The following is a 20,169-nucleotide window of genomic DNA, read 5'->3' as shown; positions in this document are numbered from 1 at the left end:
TTTCATATGATGTGAACCCCAGTTACATCAATTAGGCTTTCCTTGCATCATTTATCTAATAAGTATAATCACCACCTAAAGACTCCACTTGACACAAGAACACTGGCAATTACCATTTCAACATAGGAATTTGGAAGGGACAGAAACATTTCGTCCATGACAGTGTCTGGTAAGACTGATTCCTAACAACTATACGAAGGAATGGTAAAAAGGAATTGTCCCTTTTTTTCTTTAAGAAAAGTGTTACAAAACCTGAAAACCAAAGCCGGGTGCTGGTGGCTCATGCCTGTAATCCTAGCTACTCAGGAGGCTGAGATCTGAGGATCAGGGTTCAAAGCCAGCCAGGGTAAGAAAGTCCTTGAGACTCCTATCTCCAATAAACCATCAGAAAACCCGAAGTGGTGCTGTGGCTCAAGCGGAAGAGCGCTTGCCTTGAGCTGAAGAGCACAGGGACAGCACCCAGGCCCAGAGTTCAAGCCCCACTACCAAAAAAAAATCTGAAGACTGAAACCCATGGTTAGATTAGGTTAGCAGAGAGCAACTGTCACCTTAGCAAAGAGCCAAGTATCTCTCCAAAGGGCTAGTATCTCGCCTAGTGTGCAGGCCTCTTGCAGACAAGCATGTTCAAAGATAAATAGCATTGGCCCCCATAAAGTCTGATTTGTTTACTTAGAAGCTCATTTATTTTATACACAACAGGGAAGCACCTTCCATTTTTAGAAAAGAGTGGCATAACCAGAAGTAGGAAAAAAAATCATCTCACAGCAATATGGAGACTGCCTAAAAGAAAGCAATGGATACTAAGGAAACAGAAGTTGCTTAATGGAAAATATCCAACAAGCAGTACTACAAAGGCAAAGCAAGGGTTACCCAGGCAAAGAATATATTCAGCTTTGTAAAAATGAATACAGATGTACAAATATGATTACACACGGGGTAAACTTTTAGAAATAGCAAACAGGTAAGAATAAATGCATGGGTAGAAGAGAGTGGGAGAAGGGGAGGGTGCAAAATAGAAATGCCAGACTCTATAGTCACAAATTACTAAACATTTCAAGACAATAGTATATCAATGAACCAAACACAGAATGCTTGCAAGCATAGGCAGGTCTAAAGCTCATGAAACCAGCTTCGGTAGGAAAGCCAGAATGGTGTCCTGGGACAAGATTTTTTTGAAGTGTTTCCGTATTGTTTTCAGTTTCATAATGTGTGAAAATCCACCTAAAAGTCTCTATTTGGGGGATGGAGGTATAGTTTAATGGTAGAGCACTTTTCTAGCATGCATAAAAATCGTGGGTTTTGCAACACCACAAATGAGTAAATATAAATATAAACAAATACAAAATCAGAACAGGCAGAGAATCAGTGGAAATGCCAACTTGGGAGAGCCTAACAGATAATTTCTATTCAGAATTGCAGGTGCTTATAATACTAATGAGCTTCAGAATACAGGGATAGATTTGTAAGCATTTCCAGTTGAACTATTATACAGCACCTACTTGAACAAGACTTCATTTATGAATTGGAGTAGGTGAGGCAAAGGTTTTCCTAGTACATTTGTTCCTCCATGAGAACAATAAAAATACATCCAGTGATCCTGTTTCCTTTTAGGCAGTCTCCATACCTCTGTGAGATGAATTATTTTTCTACTTCTGGTTATGACACTCTTTTGCTAAAAATGGAAATGTATTCATTACAAAGTTTTCATCCCACCTAGAATTTCTTATCATCACCTTGCTACTCCAAAGACAAATGTTAAAGCAGGGCAATTTTAAAAATAAAAATTAAATATATAAATATTTCGGTATTTTTCTATTACAGTCAACTAATGACATTATTTGCCTCTTTTCCTACTGTGTCAAATGCTCAAGAAAACAAACACTTTATGTAAGCTCTGTTACACAAACTTTATATGGTGCATGGAGAGCATGGTAGTAATGAAGTATGAAGAGCCTGAAATTAACCATCAGGAAGTCTGAGATACACAGTTCCCACCAGTTGAAATGATTTTTTTTAGCATTATTGGGTCTTGAATCTGGATATTTATTCTTGTTGGAAAGATGCTCTAGTGGTTGATCCATGACTCTAGTACTTTTTCTGCTCTGGTTATTTTTGAGATAGGGTCTCTATTGTTGGCCCAACTGGTCTGGATCTGCAATTCTTTCTAAACCACACAGCTAGGATGACAGGCATTTCCACCATGCCCAGCCACTTGTTGAGGTGGAAACTTGCAAACATTTTTTGTGCCAGGCCCTCCAGAACTTGGGTTAAAGTTATGATCCACCAGCACCTAACAAGCAGTAAAGTAATATTTTATTCATTAAATTTACCAGATTAATCCTGTTGCCATATCAGAAATATCACAGTATCCATTATCCCATGTTACCACAGAATCCAGTGACCATTAACAAAGTTAAATGTGTAATATAAGTTACAACTTTTGTGATGCCTCCATTTAACCTTTTTAGAGGTAGAAGTCTGACGTGTAAGTTAACAACAGGTTACCTCATAATGCTATATTTCTGATGAAAGAACAATTAAGAGAAACAAACATTGCTGTATGGCATGATAGAACAATAGTAGGGAGATGCTCACACTGGAAATCCTACATACTTGTGATGCCAGGCATGTGCCACCAGGCCCAACTATTGGTTGAGAAGGAGTCTTGCAAACATTTTGCTAGGGTTGACCCTGAACCATGATCCTCTAAAGCTAGGATTACAGGCATGATAATGGCATTAATAAGAAGCTTAGAGCTGGATGCAAGATCTAGAGTGGAAGGATCTAGAAGAGTTGCTAGGCAGATGGTGGCTAGGCAGAACAGCATTTAAGATTTGAAGTGATCTGTGGGAATGAATGGGAGGTTTGCTGATTAAGGGATAGGGAACCAGCAGGTGAGAAAGCACTGGAGACAATTCCAAGGTGCTCATTTCTCAGGAACTTCTGTTTACCTACACACCTCGGATGTGATAGGGCCCACAGCTAAATGTGTAACTTCTAGTAACCTGACTAACTTGAAGACCTTCAATTAGTATGAAAAGCTTAGTTTTTTTTAACAGTAAGGCCCCAATTTTTTTGTTGCCCTAAACAAATAGTTCAAATGTACTGGGCTACAAAAAAGCCAATTAAATCCAATTCTGGAAACCATAAGCTTTTGGAAAGATGCTAAACTGAATTATATTTCTCCAAAGAATCAACTTTAAAGGTAACAGGTTGTGACCATGCCATGGAGAATTAATGTAAAGTTAGGCATTCAAAATGTATAATGCTTTCTTTAGAATCTCCAAGTAGTCGTTTAGCTTACTTGAATTTCCTTATGCTGTTTTATGACCATTTCCACCTTTTTCCTACTGTTTGCATTGATAAATACCAATGCCATACTTGGAACTGCAAACCCGCATGTAGGGAAGTCACAGGACACAAATCAGTTGAGATTTGAAAGGAGTTAGTTCAGGTTTCCAGTACCTTTGACCAGTACCCCTAACTGTGCTTTCTAGCATGTGAACAGGGCTATACCCCTACACTTCATTTGGTGTATTTATTGAATGCTAGGGACCAATATATGTACAGGCTAATGAGAGGAAAGATAAAGCAAGCTTTTTCCTCTGTGCATTCATATAGTTCACTTCCACAGCAAAATGGAGGACAGAAGAAAAAGCATTTAGTCTATCCCACTTAATACAGAGATTATGGTGTGAATGAAGCATATGTAAAAATAAAAATAATTGAAGTTGAAGTTTGAACTTGAAATTGAAAAGTAAATCTCAAGCCAGACATCAGTGACTCACACCTGTAATCAGCCAGCCCAGGCAGGAAAGTTCATGAAACTCTTATCTCCAATAAACAGCTTGGAAAAAGGCAGAAGTGGTGCTGTGGCTCAAGTGGTAGAGCACTAGCCTTTAACACAGAAAGGCTCAGGGTCAGAGCCCAGACCCTGATGGACCTTTAAACTCGAACTTTATCTATATATGAGTTACTTCATTTATAGGTTTAGGTAGATAGCAGACAGATAATGTTTTGTGATATATAATTATATTGAATAAAAGCAAAATTATTTGGTAAAGGTAGGTTGTCAATTATACTTTCATGCATTTCTCTAAATAGATAACCACCTCTGACTTATTAAACTCAGAGTGAAACATTGAAAAAGGTACTTAACTTTATGATCACCTTGTGAATTACATGGAAAATAATTCAGATTCATGACTACCAAATCTACAACTTAAAAAGCTCACCCCTAATCAAACTGAAACAATTCCTTATTTTGTTTACTAGTTGAAAATAGTTACGAATTTAATTCTATAGTAAAATATCTGAAAGAAGAGACAACTTTATTCTAACAGAGAAGAACATGCTTAACTGATGTTAAACAGATTGCTCTGTTTTTTCTTTTGTTGCTGATTTTTACATGTTTGAGAGTGAGCTGCTTAAATCTTAAGTCTGCATTTGTTTTATACCCCAAACAGTAATCTGGCTGCTTACTGATAGTCAATTTAATTAAAATACATGATTGGAAAACATTCATTATACCCATATCACATTTCAGGGAGAGCTGCTTTGTTGATTTTCATCATGACCTAACTCTAATTAGCTATTTGATGGGTCTCAGCTTCATATTACAGCTGAACCAACCCTGTCCTCATTTAGAAATGTCTATTCATCTTGAGAGAGCTTCTCAGCTCAGGGCTCCTCAGAGTCATTGTGAAGGTTTGGAAACAGAAGCTGTGCTTGTACTGAACTAGCTGTGATGAATAGGACTCGCTCTCAGCTCACTTTTGTTTTCTTTCTTTATTCTAATGGGAAAGCTCACAGTAGGTGAGTTTAGCTGGATTATTGGACAGATGAGCTCTTAGTGTACTCCTTTCTAACTTCCCTACTTTGATGTTTCTGTGGGTTTGTCTTAGCTGGGCTGAGTGTTCATATTTATCTACATGCATCTCATTGGAGCAAAACAAAATTCCATTTCTTCAAACTTAAGGATAGATGCTATGAATGACCGACAAAAAAATTAATTTGATAACAGTGTCCCAGCTTTTGATGACTCTAGAAAACTGTGATGGATTTAAATACTCACAAGACTAAGAATCTTTGTTTCTCTTCATTCAGGATAAGATAAAATAGAATAAAAATCATTTCATCGTACATTGAAACCAAAAGATTCTCCCAGGTCTCGGTTGTGTCTTTACCAATGAATAATTCCTCTTATTAATTGTCACAGAGAACCACCTTCCCTGGGAAGATATCATGGACATCATGAAGATTACAAATTTAACCTTTCATATGTTCACTCATAGGTGGAATGATATGACCTCAAAAGACTATTTTTCCCCCAAAAGACTTAGCATGCAAGACAAATGTGGCAGAAACTAGCTAAATGTTCATCAAACTTAATTCTTCTTCCTAGAACACAGCTTAACAATGTTCTCCAACCTCCCTTGAGTGTATGGTCATGTGACTGAGCTCTAACCAATAAAGTGGGATTAGCTGGGGTGGGCCCAGCTTCCAGGGCTAGTTTTCAGAGAAAATTCTGTTAGCGCTGATTTCTTTCCTTCCACTTCCTTCTACTCCTAACCACATGTTAGGAGGCCACTGTCAATCATCCTGGGCCTCTGAAGGAAATCCACACATATATCACTTTTTAAAGAGACAAAGTTCAGTTTTATCTGAGCCACTATCCATTTTCCATCTCTGTTTGCAAAAGCACTTATTCTGTCCTACTTAATATAGAGACGAGGGTATGGAGAAAACATGAATGAAAATAAAAATAATTGAAGTTGAAATTTAAACTTGACATTTAAAAGTAAATCTCAAACCAGGTGCCTATAATCCTAGTTACTCGGGACGCTAAGATCTGAGGATTGCAATTCGAAGCCAGCTTGGGCAGGAAAGTCTGTGAGATGCTTTTTTCCAATAAACTGCTAAGAAAAAGCTGGAAGTAGCACTGTGGCCCAAGTGGTAGAGCACTAACCTTGAGCACAGAGAGGCTCAGGGACAGAGCCCAGGTCCTGTGTTCAAGCCCCAGGACTGGCCAAAAAAGTCTCTTGCTAAAAAATAAATAAGTAAATAAGCAAACTCAAAGGTTTGATAGAGTCTAGAGGACAATGTGCCCCTGATATATTTAAATGGAGTACATGATGTAATGCTGATCCCGTGGTAGTATAAAATAAAATGGGGCGCAAAAAGGCCAAACACCATCTACTAGTCAAACTGCATGCAGAACAGAAGAATGCTCGTATATGAATATCTTTACCTCCAGCTGAGATCCAATCCCTCATGGCATGTTTATAGCACAGACGTTTGTGTTCCTTCTCAGGGGTCAGGCTTACCTGAAAGGATCACAAGACCAGAAGAGAAATGTTACATAATAGGGAAAAAAATCAACAGAATTAGGAAATTGATGTAGTCATCTACAATAGGATCACTGTTACCTGTTCAATGTTTAAATCTTAAAATGTTGCTCTCCATAAAGTAAAATGAACTTTATTAAGCTGATTAATAATAAATTTTATTTTAGAAGATAGGATTATAGGCACGAGTCGCCTTACCTGGCTAATTTTCAAAATATTATAAGCAAAATAAACTTATTGTTGTTGCAACTGGTGATATCTTCACTTTTAACATAAAAAAAACATTTGCTTTTTTAAGAAAAAAGCAAATACTCTCATGACATCATTGTTTAAATGATTATTATCTTTCAGGATATTTTCTACACATATTTTATACTTCCAAAAATGCCATTATAACTTGTATTCTGATTGTTGTCAGGAAATCTTCCCGATTATAATGTATTCATATTCTAAACTCATTGTCAAAAGATGAAAAGAAGCCAGGTATCTGTGCTCATGCCTGTAATCCTACCTACGCAGGAGGCTGAGATCCGAGGATCACAGTGCAAAGCCAGCCTGGGCAGCAAAATCCGTGAGACTCTTACCTCCAATAAACCACCAGAAAACTGAAAGTGGCACTGTAGCTCAAGTGGCTGAGCGCTAGCCTTGAGCTGAAAAGCTCAAGGACAGTATCCAGGCCCAAAGTTCAAGTCCAACAACCACCACCACCAACAACAAAAAGATGAAAAGAATATAATCAACCATTTGTTTGGGAACATTTGTGCCATTTCCAATTTATTTTAATCTAAAATGTATTTTTATAAGTAGCTATAACTATTTCCTAGAAATAGAATTCCATAAAAATATACTTCCAATCCATAAAACAGCAGCAAAGTTTTAATTCATCAATTTATCCAATGAAAATATACTTTCATGCCAGCCAAAAGAATTCAACACTCTAACAAAAGAATACAGACAAGTAAAAAGAAAGAACCCAGTCTTCTAACACTTAGTGCAGGTATGGGTTTGTTTCCAGAATTCACAGTGTCCCTGGGCTTTTAAAATCTTTGTGACTTTGGTAGTGAGAAAAGCTGGTTATTATAGTGTTATATTATTACTAAAGTATATTATTTTTATAAATGTTTAATAGGTATTTGTAGTTAATTACCACATTTTTCTTTTGATAGCTTATACCAACAGTGTCTGTGCAGGCTGGAATAAGGCAACAATTCTCATGGGAGAAAGGGAGAGTCATTTTTCAGTTATATGGATTGTCATAAGTATTAGATTGTGATAACTTGGGCCTTTTAAAAATAGAAACTGAGATAGAGCATTAGACTAGAGCTGAAGAGCTGAGGGACAGTGCCCAGGCCCAGAGTTCAAGCTCCATGACAAAAAAAAAAAAAATAGAAATTGTTCTTTGAACCAATCTCTCCATTTCTTTTTTTTTATATCAGAATTCAGTATATTTGAACAATCTGAAAGATACAAAACTGAATTTGAGTCATGTGAATGAGTAGAACCACACTTCAATTCATAATATTGTTTGTGTTCTAGGCACTTCTACTAGCTTGCATTTTCAAGTTATGTACTTTTTGTCAGGAATACCAATTCACCTCTTACAAAAACTGCTATACACAGAAATATCAGCTTCTTTAAAAAAAACACCATTGCATTTTCATTTTAGTTATACTTTATCTTTCCATCTTTCATAAATAGAAAGGCCCTGGAATAAAATGAACCCTTTTAAAAATGGTCTTCCCAAAGCTGTGTCTGGACAACTATCTAGAGCTATTAGAAAATGCTATCTAAATACTTCCAGTTTAGGAAAGCTTGTTCTGCCAATGATGGTGGGAATACTTCCTTCTGGTATCTGTGCAGCTTTCACTAGTTACTCATCCCCGGTGGAGATGACAGGGACCTGTTCTCAGAAGGTGTTCTGTCAGCGTTTGCTCAGGATAGCAATCTGACTTCTAATCCTCCATCCAGAACTCTGGTTTCTACAGCAACACTTCAAGTCCTGCTGAGCTCAATGGGAGCAGACTAAGTAGGGCAGAAGAGAGACTACTGTGACTCAAATATTTCCTACCTTCTGTAACATGTTTTCTGCAGGAGCTTATAAATGTAAAGCACCCTATGAGGTATGAAGCAGTCAAGGCTGAATGCCGTTCCTATATCTTAACACCAGCTCTCATTTGCCGTGTGTTGTGTGCCAGGATTCACTATTGCACGTCTCACTGAAGTTCTCTGTAGTGTTGCTGCTGTTGGCTCCATGTTACACATAAGGAAATATGCACAGCACTTATCTAAAATACCATCTAGTTAATAAACATCAGTGTAGAGGAACTCAGAAATGGACCTACCTTGCTTCTGACATACTTTGATGGGTTGATTCCTCAGAAATAGCCATGCAGAAAGTCTGGAAATCTAGACATGTTCTTGTTGCTTTTCCCTCAGTAATATGCTATTTTAATTAATTTATTTATTCATTTATTTATTTATTTCTGTCAGTCATGGGGCCTTGAACTCTGGACTTGGGTACTGTCCCTGAGCAATTCAGCTCAAGGCTAGTGCTCTACCACTTGAGCCACAGCACCAATCCAGTTTTTTAGTGGTTTATTGGAGGTAAGAGTCTCACAGATTTTCCTGCCCAGGCTGGCTTTGAAACTCGATCCTCAGATCTCAGCCTTATGAGTAGCTAGGATTATAGGTGTGAACTACTGGTGCCCCGCTATGCAACTATTTTTAACTCTCTAAACGTTGATGTCTTTCCTTATAATACACTATATGTACATATCAGTGCTTATGACATCTAGTATCATACTAGCTGTCCAAGATTGCATCTTGATACTGATAAGACACTACAAGAAAGAAAAGAAAAAAAAGCCCTGGTGGCAATGGAGCAATGGAGTTTAAAAGCTAGATATCAAAGTTCCTTTCATAGTACAGCCCGCTGAATGGTATCATTCCCCGCAAGCCATCGGGTGCTTATACTGAGTTTCTAATCTCCAGTAATTCAGAAAGTTTAGAGATAGGATCTGAGGGGTACCTAATCCAATATGACCAGGATCTCTATAATAAGAAGAGATTAGGACAAAGGCAGGAAATCCTATGGAAACACAGAGAGAGAGAGAGAGAGAGAGAGAGAGAAAGTCAGCCAGCCATCCACAAGCCAAAGAGGCTTTCAGAAGAAAACAACCCTGTCAAGCCCTTGTCTTTTGTTTTTTGTTGTTGTTTTATTTCTAGCCTTCAGAAATATTTGAAAATAAATTCGTGTGGCAAAAAGCCATTTAGTCTATGGAACTGTGTTAGGGCAGTCCTAGCAAATTAATACAGACATGAATAGTTGTTAGTTCCTGAAATTAAGGGTTTTCTTTTCAAGCCCCATGACCAACCAAAAAAAAAAGAGTTTTCTTGATGGTTCAAATCTCTCTAAAAAAAATTCAGAAATCTGTGCAGTTACAGTTCAAATCTATCAAGAATAAATTTAATTTATTTTAAAATGTATTCTTATCACATTTTTGCCAATACTGGGGCTTGAACTCATGGCCTGGGCACTGTCCCTTAGGTTTTTTTTCACTCAGGACTGGCTCTCTACCAGTTCTGTTGTTTTTGATGGTTAACTGGAGGAAAGAGTTTCAAAGACTTTCCTGCCTGGGCTGCATTGAACTGCAGTCCTCGGATTTCAGTCTCTCAGTTAGCTGGGATTACAGTCATGATTCACCGGTACCCAGTTCAAAAATTATTTTCCTGTGTTGGAATTTTAGTACCCCAAGAGGAACTTGACTGAAAAGCCATTCCAGGCCTGGACACGCTATTCTGTTTGGCCATATTTGAAGCAACAGTGTTGGATCTGAAGGCAAATGGAGAGACTTTCGAGATCTATTTTTTCACACAGCTACTTTTACACACTTACTGAAAAGAGAAAAGGAAGCTTTATAAATTATTTTTATTTTTATTGTGAAAATCCCGTACAGAGGGGTTGCAATTACATGGGCAAGGTAATGAGTGCATTTCTTATCAAGCATTGTTGCCTCCTCCTTTGTTTCCCCTTCCCATCCCTTCCCGTCTTATATCTTATAAATTCTTAAGTTCTTATTTCACTGTGGACAGACACAGGTAGAAATATCTGAGAAACAATGATTGGGCTTCCTATTAAAATTAGAAGAAAATGTGTGCATGACTAATGGAAAAAAAAACAATCTCAAAGAAGCAGAAAAAATGTATGAATGAGTTTTTACCCTGATCTCCTTTACTTTCAATTTGCCCTGTATTTTTAAAGCCTATGCATGGTACTGGGAGGGAAATTAAAATTCAAAAATGACGCTGATCTCAAATATTTCCAGAAAAGATGCAAGGGGAAAAAAGGACACCAACACAAGTAGCCATAATTTCATGTAGAATTTGATCAGAATCTATAAGAAAATTGAAATGGAAACAGAGGACAGAGAAGGTAACCCTGGCTGGAGGCACTGGAGGAGACCATTTATAGAAGTGCCATTCATGTCACATCTGGGGTTGACAGGTAGGATTGCAGAGGGAGGAACTTTTCCAGCAGATGGATTAACACAAGGAAAAACAGATGTTGTTGAGTGCAAATCATGTGTGATGAAAAAGTAGAAATCTGTCATGATGCTTTGAGAGGATGGGCTATTGACCCTGCACTTGAAATTAAAGGGCCTGGGTTTGAGTCCTGTGTTAACCATTTACGAGATTTATGACTTCAATCTTCTTGAGTCTCAAATTCCTCATGTGTGGAAGTCTGCACATAGCAGAGAATGATAGGCAATCAAAATTTGTAAAGGTTAGCTGGACCTCAATAGTTCAGACTATCCCATAGGAAAGAGGGATGCATGCAATTTTGAAGCATGAAAACAGGACATTTGAAATGAGTCCTGCAAGACTGTGTGTTGGCTAGCTTTGAGGGCAGCCACAGTATGGAAAGCAAGATCCATTAGGGGTTACTATAATACACCTTGGAGGCAGTGGGAAACTGAGGCAAGGGGTGCTGGTAGGCAGGGGAAGGCGGTGATGCTGTGGAGCACGAGCACTGAGATACAAGCGCTAGTATATGAAATGCTGTTCAGAAAATAAGAATCTCATCCTTTGGTATTTTTTCCAAGGGCTAGCATGACCTCTAGAAAGCCGCTCTGTGGATTCCCAGTCTTCACATTCATGAAAGAGGTTGATAGATTTTTTTAAAAATCATGAATGTAAGGAAGGAGACTATTAGAAAGAGGAAGAAGAGGTGCAGAAGGAAGAAAACGAGGGTGATGAGGGAGATAAATATGATTAAAATCATATACCTTCATGCAAGTGTAATAATGAAGTTCATTATTTTGCATAATTTCTACACAGTGATAATAACAGTTTATAAAACACCTAAGTGTTCCTATATAAGTGAAAAATCTCATTGGCTTCTTTCAATCTATAGGGTTCATTAGCTGCTTAGAAGAGAAAGAATGAACATAAAGGAGAGTAATAAATTAAACAAAAAAACTTCACACGTTAGTGGGTAGATAAATGATGTTTTTGTTATCAATAGAGAAGGGAGGGAAATGAACGGGCTTAGAAGGAAACATGATATGTGACATTTCTAAGTTTGAAAGGCTGTCCTTCAATAGACATGTAATTTAATGATGTGTAAATTTTCAGTTAGATGTGTATTTATAGTTAGCTTAGAAAATAATAATAATCACCATTGCTAAAACTATTTTTAACTCTTTTAGACTATCATATAACAGGCAAACATCAAATTTGGACCAAATATGTTTTCTTTACAGATTCTTTTTATTGGTGATTCAACCAACAGAGGGATCATGTACTATCTGATTGAAAGACTGAACGAAACGCTACAGGAATGGCAGAAGGTGCATGGCACTAAACTATACCCCAATGTCAATGGCGGGAAGACTTGGATCAGTTACTCCTACTATCCCCAGTTTTGGATAAGCCCCTCAATGAGACCAACATTTGAGAAAGCACTTGAGCATCTCTTGCAAAGGTACAATGGAACTATTATGAATGGCAAAATGCCACAAGGCACTGATGTTTCCTACTAGCAGCCATAACTGTTCACTGTATATCAAATGTGCTGAAAAGCTTAGATAGCCACTAATGTGGCTGAAAATGACTTGCAAATGACAAGAGGCCCTGTGATCAGGAAGCCAGACATGGTTCAGTGAAATGTGAGGCAGTGCAGCTAAAATGTTTACCATCTGTTTTAAAGCAACATGTGTTGTTTTTCTTTCTGGATTTCAGATCACGTCCCCTAGAGAATACTGGCCAGACAGTATTGGTTGTTGGTGGTGTTCAGTGGCTTAATTCCCATCACCTGGAAATTATTCACAGGGTTTTGAAGAGGTAAACTTCTGCAGCAAAAACTGCCATTCGTATTTTATTATTTTTAATAAAAGGCACAATTGATAAGACTAAGGACAACTTTGTCATTTAAAATTAAGAACTCAAAATCTAATTTAAATTTTTTTATTTTTAAATTTATTGTAGAGTGATACACAGAGGAGTTAGAGTTACATAAGTCAGGTAATGAGGACATTTCCTGTTGAAGAATATCACCCCTTCCCTCATTCTCTCCCAGCTTTTCCCTCCCATCTCTCCTCCCCACCAAGTTGTATAATTCATTTCTAACATAGTATCACTGTTAAATTGGTTCACCCTTTGTCCCACCATTTCTTTGCTTCCCCTGTCCCTCCTCCAATCAGATAAACTTATTTAAATGCAAGACCGAGAGCACAAAAATAAAAATATAGGTTGCATGGTTTTCCTCATTTGTAATAATTAGAATGAACCTATAACTTTACAAGTAAACCCAATAGATAGCAAAAGACAAATAATTACACTTAGACATGACTAATTAAACAGCACTCTAAACATTCACACAGTGAGAACAAAGGAGGATTTTCTTAGGAGAGGATCACAAGAGCCCAAAAGCTATGTGTATATGATCATATAGAATGATGATTATTGGAAGGAACTCCAAGAAATGAAAGAAAGAAGTGTTTTATTGTACTGTTTGCCATTCTTTTTCCCCTTTCTTCCTTTCCTTTTTTCCTCTGGTTTATTCCCTTTTGTTGCTGTTTTTTATTTCCATACCCTTTGTCTTGTATATAAATTATTTTTTAATCATTTTAAATTCAACTGCAATAGAGAATGTTGGCATCCAAATTTAAAATTACTACAGAATAAAACATGTCTTCTATCCAAATGTGGTAATGCACATCAGTAATCCCAGCACTTACAATGCTGAGACAGGACCTGGTTGGAGAGTTCAAGGTCAAGACCTTGTCTGAAAATCTCCAAATATTAATGTTAAATTCATAATAACATGACTACTGACACACAAAACTATCCAGCAAACATATTTAGTGTACATCAAATCTATGAAATGGTATGTAATTCTTTATGCAAATTCTCACATTCTATTTTATAAAAGTCTATTGTATTTGTTTCTGCAATTAACACACTCAGAAGAAAAATGTTTGTTAACTTCAAGTTTGTAACTTCAGAATTGTGATTCTTTCATTCAGGGAAAATCTACTCCATATCCTAGTGATCATCAAAACTTTGGGCATTGGATTTCACCTGCCAGTGCATGGAGTTCATGTATTAACCAAGGTGAGCCCACTTTTTTCTACACTATGTGGATTTCCTGTTTTCTCTTCTTAGAAGAGATTCCTTGTGGAAGATGATCCAAAAGCTCTATGTAATATTTAGGAACCTTCATAAAAATCAAAAGGTACCAAATACTTCTGGATTATGATTTCAAAGCAATTACAATTATTACTGTAGGAAAGGAGACAATAGCCCACAAATGTGTTGTAAATAATGCAGAATTCATGAAAGAAGAATAGCAGCCCAAGTTATGTAAAATAAACAAATTGAGGTACATGTGAGGGAAGTTGAGCCTTATGCATCTCTTTAGCACACCAACATCTTATATACTTTTAAAGATTTTGCCTTTTTCCTTCATCAGACTGCAACCACAGGTGAAATTGCCAATGTCAGTGAGTCCTTTGGGTAAAACGTGGCCTTTGAAGATGCTTACTTTAAAAGTAAAAAACAACTTTGGGGTAGTGTCATTGCTTTTTCCTTCATTGGACAGTCACAAATGAAAGGAGTTGGAGACAGTTGACCCATAGTTAAATAAGATAGTAAATTCATCTCAATACAGATTAAATGTCCTCAAATAAACCTTAAACTGTTCCAGAGTGCTCTTGAAGCTCATGGACCTGTCCCCCTTGCTCCTGATAGAGCTTCATGTAGAACAAGGCATATATTCCTCTAACAAATAAATATATATTTTATGTATCTGTCTTCCTACTATAATGGTGTATCTCAGGGCAGGGCCTGTGATTTATTTATCTTATTTATTTATTCTTGTTGTGATATATCAAATGCTGGGTTTTGAACATGAGAATTTTAAATATTTATCATGGCAATAAAATTAATTATTTTTCATGGAAAGTTCAAAGTAGTATATCTCTATAGATATGTATGTGTTGTGTTTTGATGTATAAATGTATGTTAACCCTAACATTCTGAGTTTAAATAGTAAAAAAAAATCTCTGCATGTAAGACATGCACAGGAAATTTTTCATGTTACAGTATGCACAATCTCTCTTCAAAAACCGACATTTATCATTTCTCTTTTGAGTTATTGAATCACAAAACAACATGTGTTAACAAACGGTTGCCTTTTGCTTTGCAAAACAGAGTGAAGTACAGAACTTATGGAAAGAAAACTTGGTTCTTCTGAATGCTGCAAGAAGCTATGGCTATGAAGTAGTTGACACCTTCGCTCTAACAATGGGGCGATACAAAGAATTTCTGCAGGGCAGCTGTGCGTGCCATTTCCATGAGGTTTGTATTCCAATTTCTGCTTCTCACAGATTTTGATTGCATTTCAAATAGCATTTATGTTGTATCTTTAATTGCACCATCCACCTCATTTTTCACAGAAAATGATGTCAAGTGGAGATTAAATTAGGTGTTCATCATCAGTCAGCCAAGGCATGTAGTAATTAAAACTTTATCTACAAAAAACCAGAGATGATAACAAATCAGTGTTTAGACACTTGAAAACTTACATCATTGGTGGGAAGAAGGGAGTGTGGAGAAGGGTACTTAATCTTAAAGACTTCAATCCTTCCTTCCCACAAGAAATCTCATCAAAAAAAAAAAAAAGATGCCAAAAGTCTTCAGCGTGAAAATCAAGTTTATTTAATCGGCTAACCAACAAATGGGGTAGGAAACACATAACAGATAGGCCCGTGTTTTGAGTAGTTTTTCTTCTCCAAAGATAATAATGATCTTATGTATTATCAGTAATTAAGTAACAGACTTGGGCAGATAAAATAACAACAGAAAACAAGTCAGCATAACCCAGAAATATGCTTACTGGCTATAGCATATTACTTCTCTCTCTTATAAGCGTGCTTTTGTGAACTTGAAAAGACCTCCCAATGGGACCTGTTGGCTATAGTTTTCCTGATGGAGGCAATGCACTCGTGCAGCTGGATTCCCTCCCTGGCTCCTTGGTGACCAAGTGTCCATCACTCTGCTGGAGGTCACTCTGCCCCTCCAGGCAACCTCTTGGAAAATATTCAAATTGGCACTAGGCTTGTTGTACTTAGTTGCTCGCATTCGGTTTACGGAAACATGCACACATCATTCCTTTGCTGGGAATACATCTAATTCCCAATGAAGCCATCTCTCTTGCTCTTGCTCTGACTTTCTCATTCTCTCCATACCTTACAACTAATCTAGAAGAGTCCTGTGAAAAACCTCTTTCTCCTCTCTCTCTCAGTCTCTCACTCTCTCTCACTCTCTCTCTCTCTCTTTCTCTCTCTCTCTCTCTCTCTCTCTCTCTCCCCCTTTGATTTCCTTGCTCTATTCCTTGGATGAAACAAGGATTAGCATAATTGGCTTTGTCCACACCTTTGCAAGTCCTTCATAAACTCTTCAGAAGTTACTTGAAATCAGTTTCCTTGGCAACCATTGCTTGCATGCAGGTCTCAGGAAGTTCTGCGGGCCCTGAGATGAAGAGTACCTCCGTTTACCTTCCTATCTGAAATTCACTCATTCTTTTTTTGTGTTTTGCTTCCTTTATCAAGCAGAGCACATTCATTCCAAATAATTTTTACCTCTGATCCTGTTTCAGCCTTCAGCTGACTGTCAGATTTCATCTAGGCCCCCAGATTCTCATAAAGACCCCCAAAATCTGCTAGCAATGCATTATATCGATGCGATTTGCTGATGGGCTCCTATTTCCCTTCCACGTGGCCAATGGGATTGTATCTCAGAGAACTGAGAGCCAGCAGCCACAGCAGAGAACATGACATTTTCAGTTTTGATCTAGCAGCATGAAATTTGGCCATGCTGCTATAAAACAGATTTTAAGTTGTGCATACACTAATTTCTTCCACAAGAAAATATGCCTCCCGCAGAGCACTTGTCCTCTTTGCAAAAAACCAATACTTTTTTTTAGTCTGGGAGAGAAAGGAACAATGAACTTGCATCTGAGCCAGCCCAGGATCATTTGCTCACATAAACAGCAAGCCTATGGAGGCCAAACCCACAGAAAATGGGGACTTGAAAGACAACATACAAACTGGGGACTTTTTATTTTTGCCTCTTTTAGAAAAGCTGTATTTATTTGTGTTTATGTAATATGTCTTTAATTAGAATTCGGGGTGAGGTGTCTGCTTTTCTTGTTCAGCTTTTGTACTCGGAAAGTCTAAAAAGGAAATGTCCTCCAATGATTTCCAGCACGGCTGGAATTAAAAACAGAAAATGTCTTTCCCAAATGGGTGCGTGACACGCATCTCCTGCCACAAAACAAACCAGTCAATACTAATCTTCATTTGCAAACCACAAAAAAAGAGTCTTTGAACCAACACCACTAGCATATTGATTCATAATTATTTCTGGTGAAAATGTTTCTTAATTCGCAAAACATTGTCAGGTGACATTATGACAGTTATTTGACTTGATCATTTTTGTGTGTTACCACTATGAACAAATTGCTTCTTGCAAACTCTGCCTGTATGGGCAAGCTTCTTAGATCTTTCCCAGATTATCTCTGTTTATTTGTGAGTAGTGGGATCCGTTGTAAAGTTTGTGTGGTTGAGCTGAACTGTGGGTCCTGACCATTGCCCTTCCAGTTACAATGGAGAGTTAATAAGATCCTCCTTCTCAGCTGCATCACTTCATCATAGAGTGTCAAGCCCTGCACAGGAATAACAGTGACTTCACTAATGACAAATTGTATCTCTGGTACCTCAGGAAGTCTCTGATACTGACCCTGATGCTGTATAATATTTCTTTCTTTTTTTTTTTTTTGGCCAGTTGTGGGCTTGAACTCTGGGCCTGGGTGCTGTCCCTCAGCTCTTCAGCTTAAGGCTAGTGCTCTACCACTTGAGCCACAACACCACTTCTGGCTTTTTCTGCTTATGTGGTGCTGAGGAATTGAACCTAGGGTCTCATGCAAGACCAGCACTCTACCACTGAGCCACCTTCCTAGCCCCCTTTATAATATTTCCAAAGTATCACTCAACATCTTAAGTCATTATTCACTTATTTAAAATAATCAAAATTTCTAAAATAGCTGAAGGCCTGGCTCTGGGAAACAGTGCTTCACTAGCAAGCACAAAGCCCTGAGTTCAAATGGCAGTACTACCAAAAGGAAAAAGTCCAGTTGCGGTGTTTCATACTTGTAATTTAACCTACTTAAGAGGCAGAAATTGGGAGGATTGTGGTTCAAGCCAGCCTAGATAGACCCCATCCCAGAAAATAGATAGAAGGATCACTGTCCTAGGCTGGACTGGGCAAAAAGTAATAGTAAAGCAATGTCAGGGGCTGGGAAGGTGGCTCAGTGGTAGAGTGCTTGCCTTGCATGCATGAGGCCCTGGGTTCGATTCCTCAGCACCACATAAGAAAAATGCCAGAAGTGGCGCTGTGGCTCAAGTGGTAGAGCGCTAGCCTTGAGCTGAAGGGCTGAGGGACAGCGCCCAGGCCCAGAGTTCAGGCCCCACGACCGGCCCCCCCCCAAAAAAAAAAAAAAACGCAATGCCAATGCCACAGTCACTTGCTTACCAAGTGAGAGGTTCTAACTTCAAAATATTTTTAACAGACACACACACACAAATAAACTTAAACCTCTTTCTAAATGATTGTTTGATGAGGGATATAACAAATATTCTGTTAAAAATAATTCTGTGCTCATCTCATCAGTCTGATGAAAAAGATACCATAAAATAATAGCAAGAATGAGAAACGTGTATAAGAAACATTAGAATTTGTATCTTCTTTTTTTTTCCTTTTTTCTTTTTTTTCATTTTATTTTATTTTATTTGTGAACATACTGTACAGAGGGGTTACAATTACATGGGCAGGATAATGCGTACATTTCTTACCAAGCATTGCAGCCTCCTCCTTTGTTTACCCTTCACACCCCTCCCAGCCTCCCCCCGCACCCCCTCACCCAATCCTCCCCCAGAATTTGTGTCTTCTAGTGTTCATTTAAGTCCTCCTCATAATAGAGTTAGAGATCCCTGAGAAGAATGATTATGTTAAGTAAACTGAGACCTTGACATTTCTTGTTTGTTTTTTGGTCAGAATTCTACTATAGACATAACAAATCTGTTTCAGTGAGATCTTATTGCTGTAGGTTAGATTAAAGGCCTTGAAGCGTCACTTTTATCTGCTAGTTACCAAAAGACAATATGTTGTCACTGAGAATCTATAAACAGTTTCTCAAAGATGTGTATCAATGTTGACTAAAGGTTTCTGTGGAATAGAAAAGCAGCTGGTTCTCTTTATGGGTGGGAATGGAATTTTGTTTTCCCAGTGTTTACTCATGACAGCAAAAAGGATCCAGGTAGCTCTTACCCCAGAGGTTTTGGATAGAGACTTACATTATGTGACAAACATCTATGGCAAACAAGCAAAAACCTGGAAAGCATTCAGACATACATCAGCCCAAACTTAGTTGCAGAAGAGGCAAATCCACAAACAGTTCCTGAGTGATTAATTAGTTCTAATCAGTTGTACATCCATTATATAATATATTCAATCAAAAAAAACATCTGGCATCATGACCCAGCTCTAACACCAACAAGTTTCATTTGATTCTGGCACAATGGAAAGAAAAAAGAAAATTCTGATCTGTTGGAGATGATTTTCTATTCTTAATTAATCATAATCTTATATTCTATCTTTAACTTAAAGAAACAAACATAATTTGACCTGTAAATATTTTTTCTCTTTTGCTTTTTAAACTTTAAAAAGTTTACTAACTAAACAATGACAAAAAAATAATTCTTTGAATTGGGAACATAGCTCAATGGTGGAACACGTTCCTAGCAGGCATAAAATTCTGGGCCTGATTCCCAAGCCACACACACACACACACACACACACACACACACACATTTTTAAAACTTCTAAAGTTTATCTGCCTAAAAAGACACCTGAAGCAATTACTTTTTTAGGAAAAAGAACAAATGAAGTAAACATAGTTAAGCTGGTACTGAATATCCCAGAATTCAATTTGCATTAAAAATAATAAAGGTGTTTTTTTAAATATCAATGAGTTTATTCAACAGATGTTTTTGAGTACGCACTTTACTGAAGCATTTTACAGTACTTCTGTAAAAGTGAGCTTGAATACCTTATGGAATTCCCATAAGCACTTCAAGAGCAATATGCCCCCAAAAGAATCATTAACATTCTGTTTAACCTTATTCCCCTACTTTGCACCACAATTTGCTAATTAAGCAAATTGACTCATGTTTACCCTTGTTCAGCCATCCCCCTTAACAAC

General features: G+C 37.6%; 1 protein-coding gene across 1 annotated transcript in view; it reads left to right on the top strand.

Annotated features, from left to right (window-relative positions):
- The window catches only part of Cped1 (cadherin-like and PC-esterase domain containing 1), a 241,432-nt gene that overhangs the window by 206,487 nt on the left and 14,776 nt on the right, over positions 1-20,169 (top strand). Inside the window, exons 18-21 of the mRNA XM_013019900.1 lie at positions 12,110-12,330; positions 12,588-12,689; positions 13,874-13,961; positions 15,060-15,206. Of these exons, the coding sequence (XP_012875354.1) occupies positions 12,110-12,330; positions 12,588-12,689; positions 13,874-13,961; positions 15,060-15,206 (558 nt within the window). The remainder of the gene's footprint in view (positions 1-12,109; positions 12,331-12,587; positions 12,690-13,873; positions 13,962-15,059; positions 15,207-20,169) is intronic.

The sequence above is a fragment of the Dipodomys ordii genome, unplaced genomic scaffold (assembly GCF_000151885.1).
Source record: "Dipodomys ordii isolate 6190 unplaced genomic scaffold, Dord_2.0 Scaffold48, whole genome shotgun sequence".
In the NCBI taxonomy this organism is placed as follows: Eukaryota; Metazoa; Chordata; class Mammalia; order Rodentia; family Heteromyidae; genus Dipodomys; species Dipodomys ordii.
The sequence above is the reverse complement of the archived record's forward strand: the minus strand, read 5'-3'. Positions and strand labels throughout refer to the sequence as shown.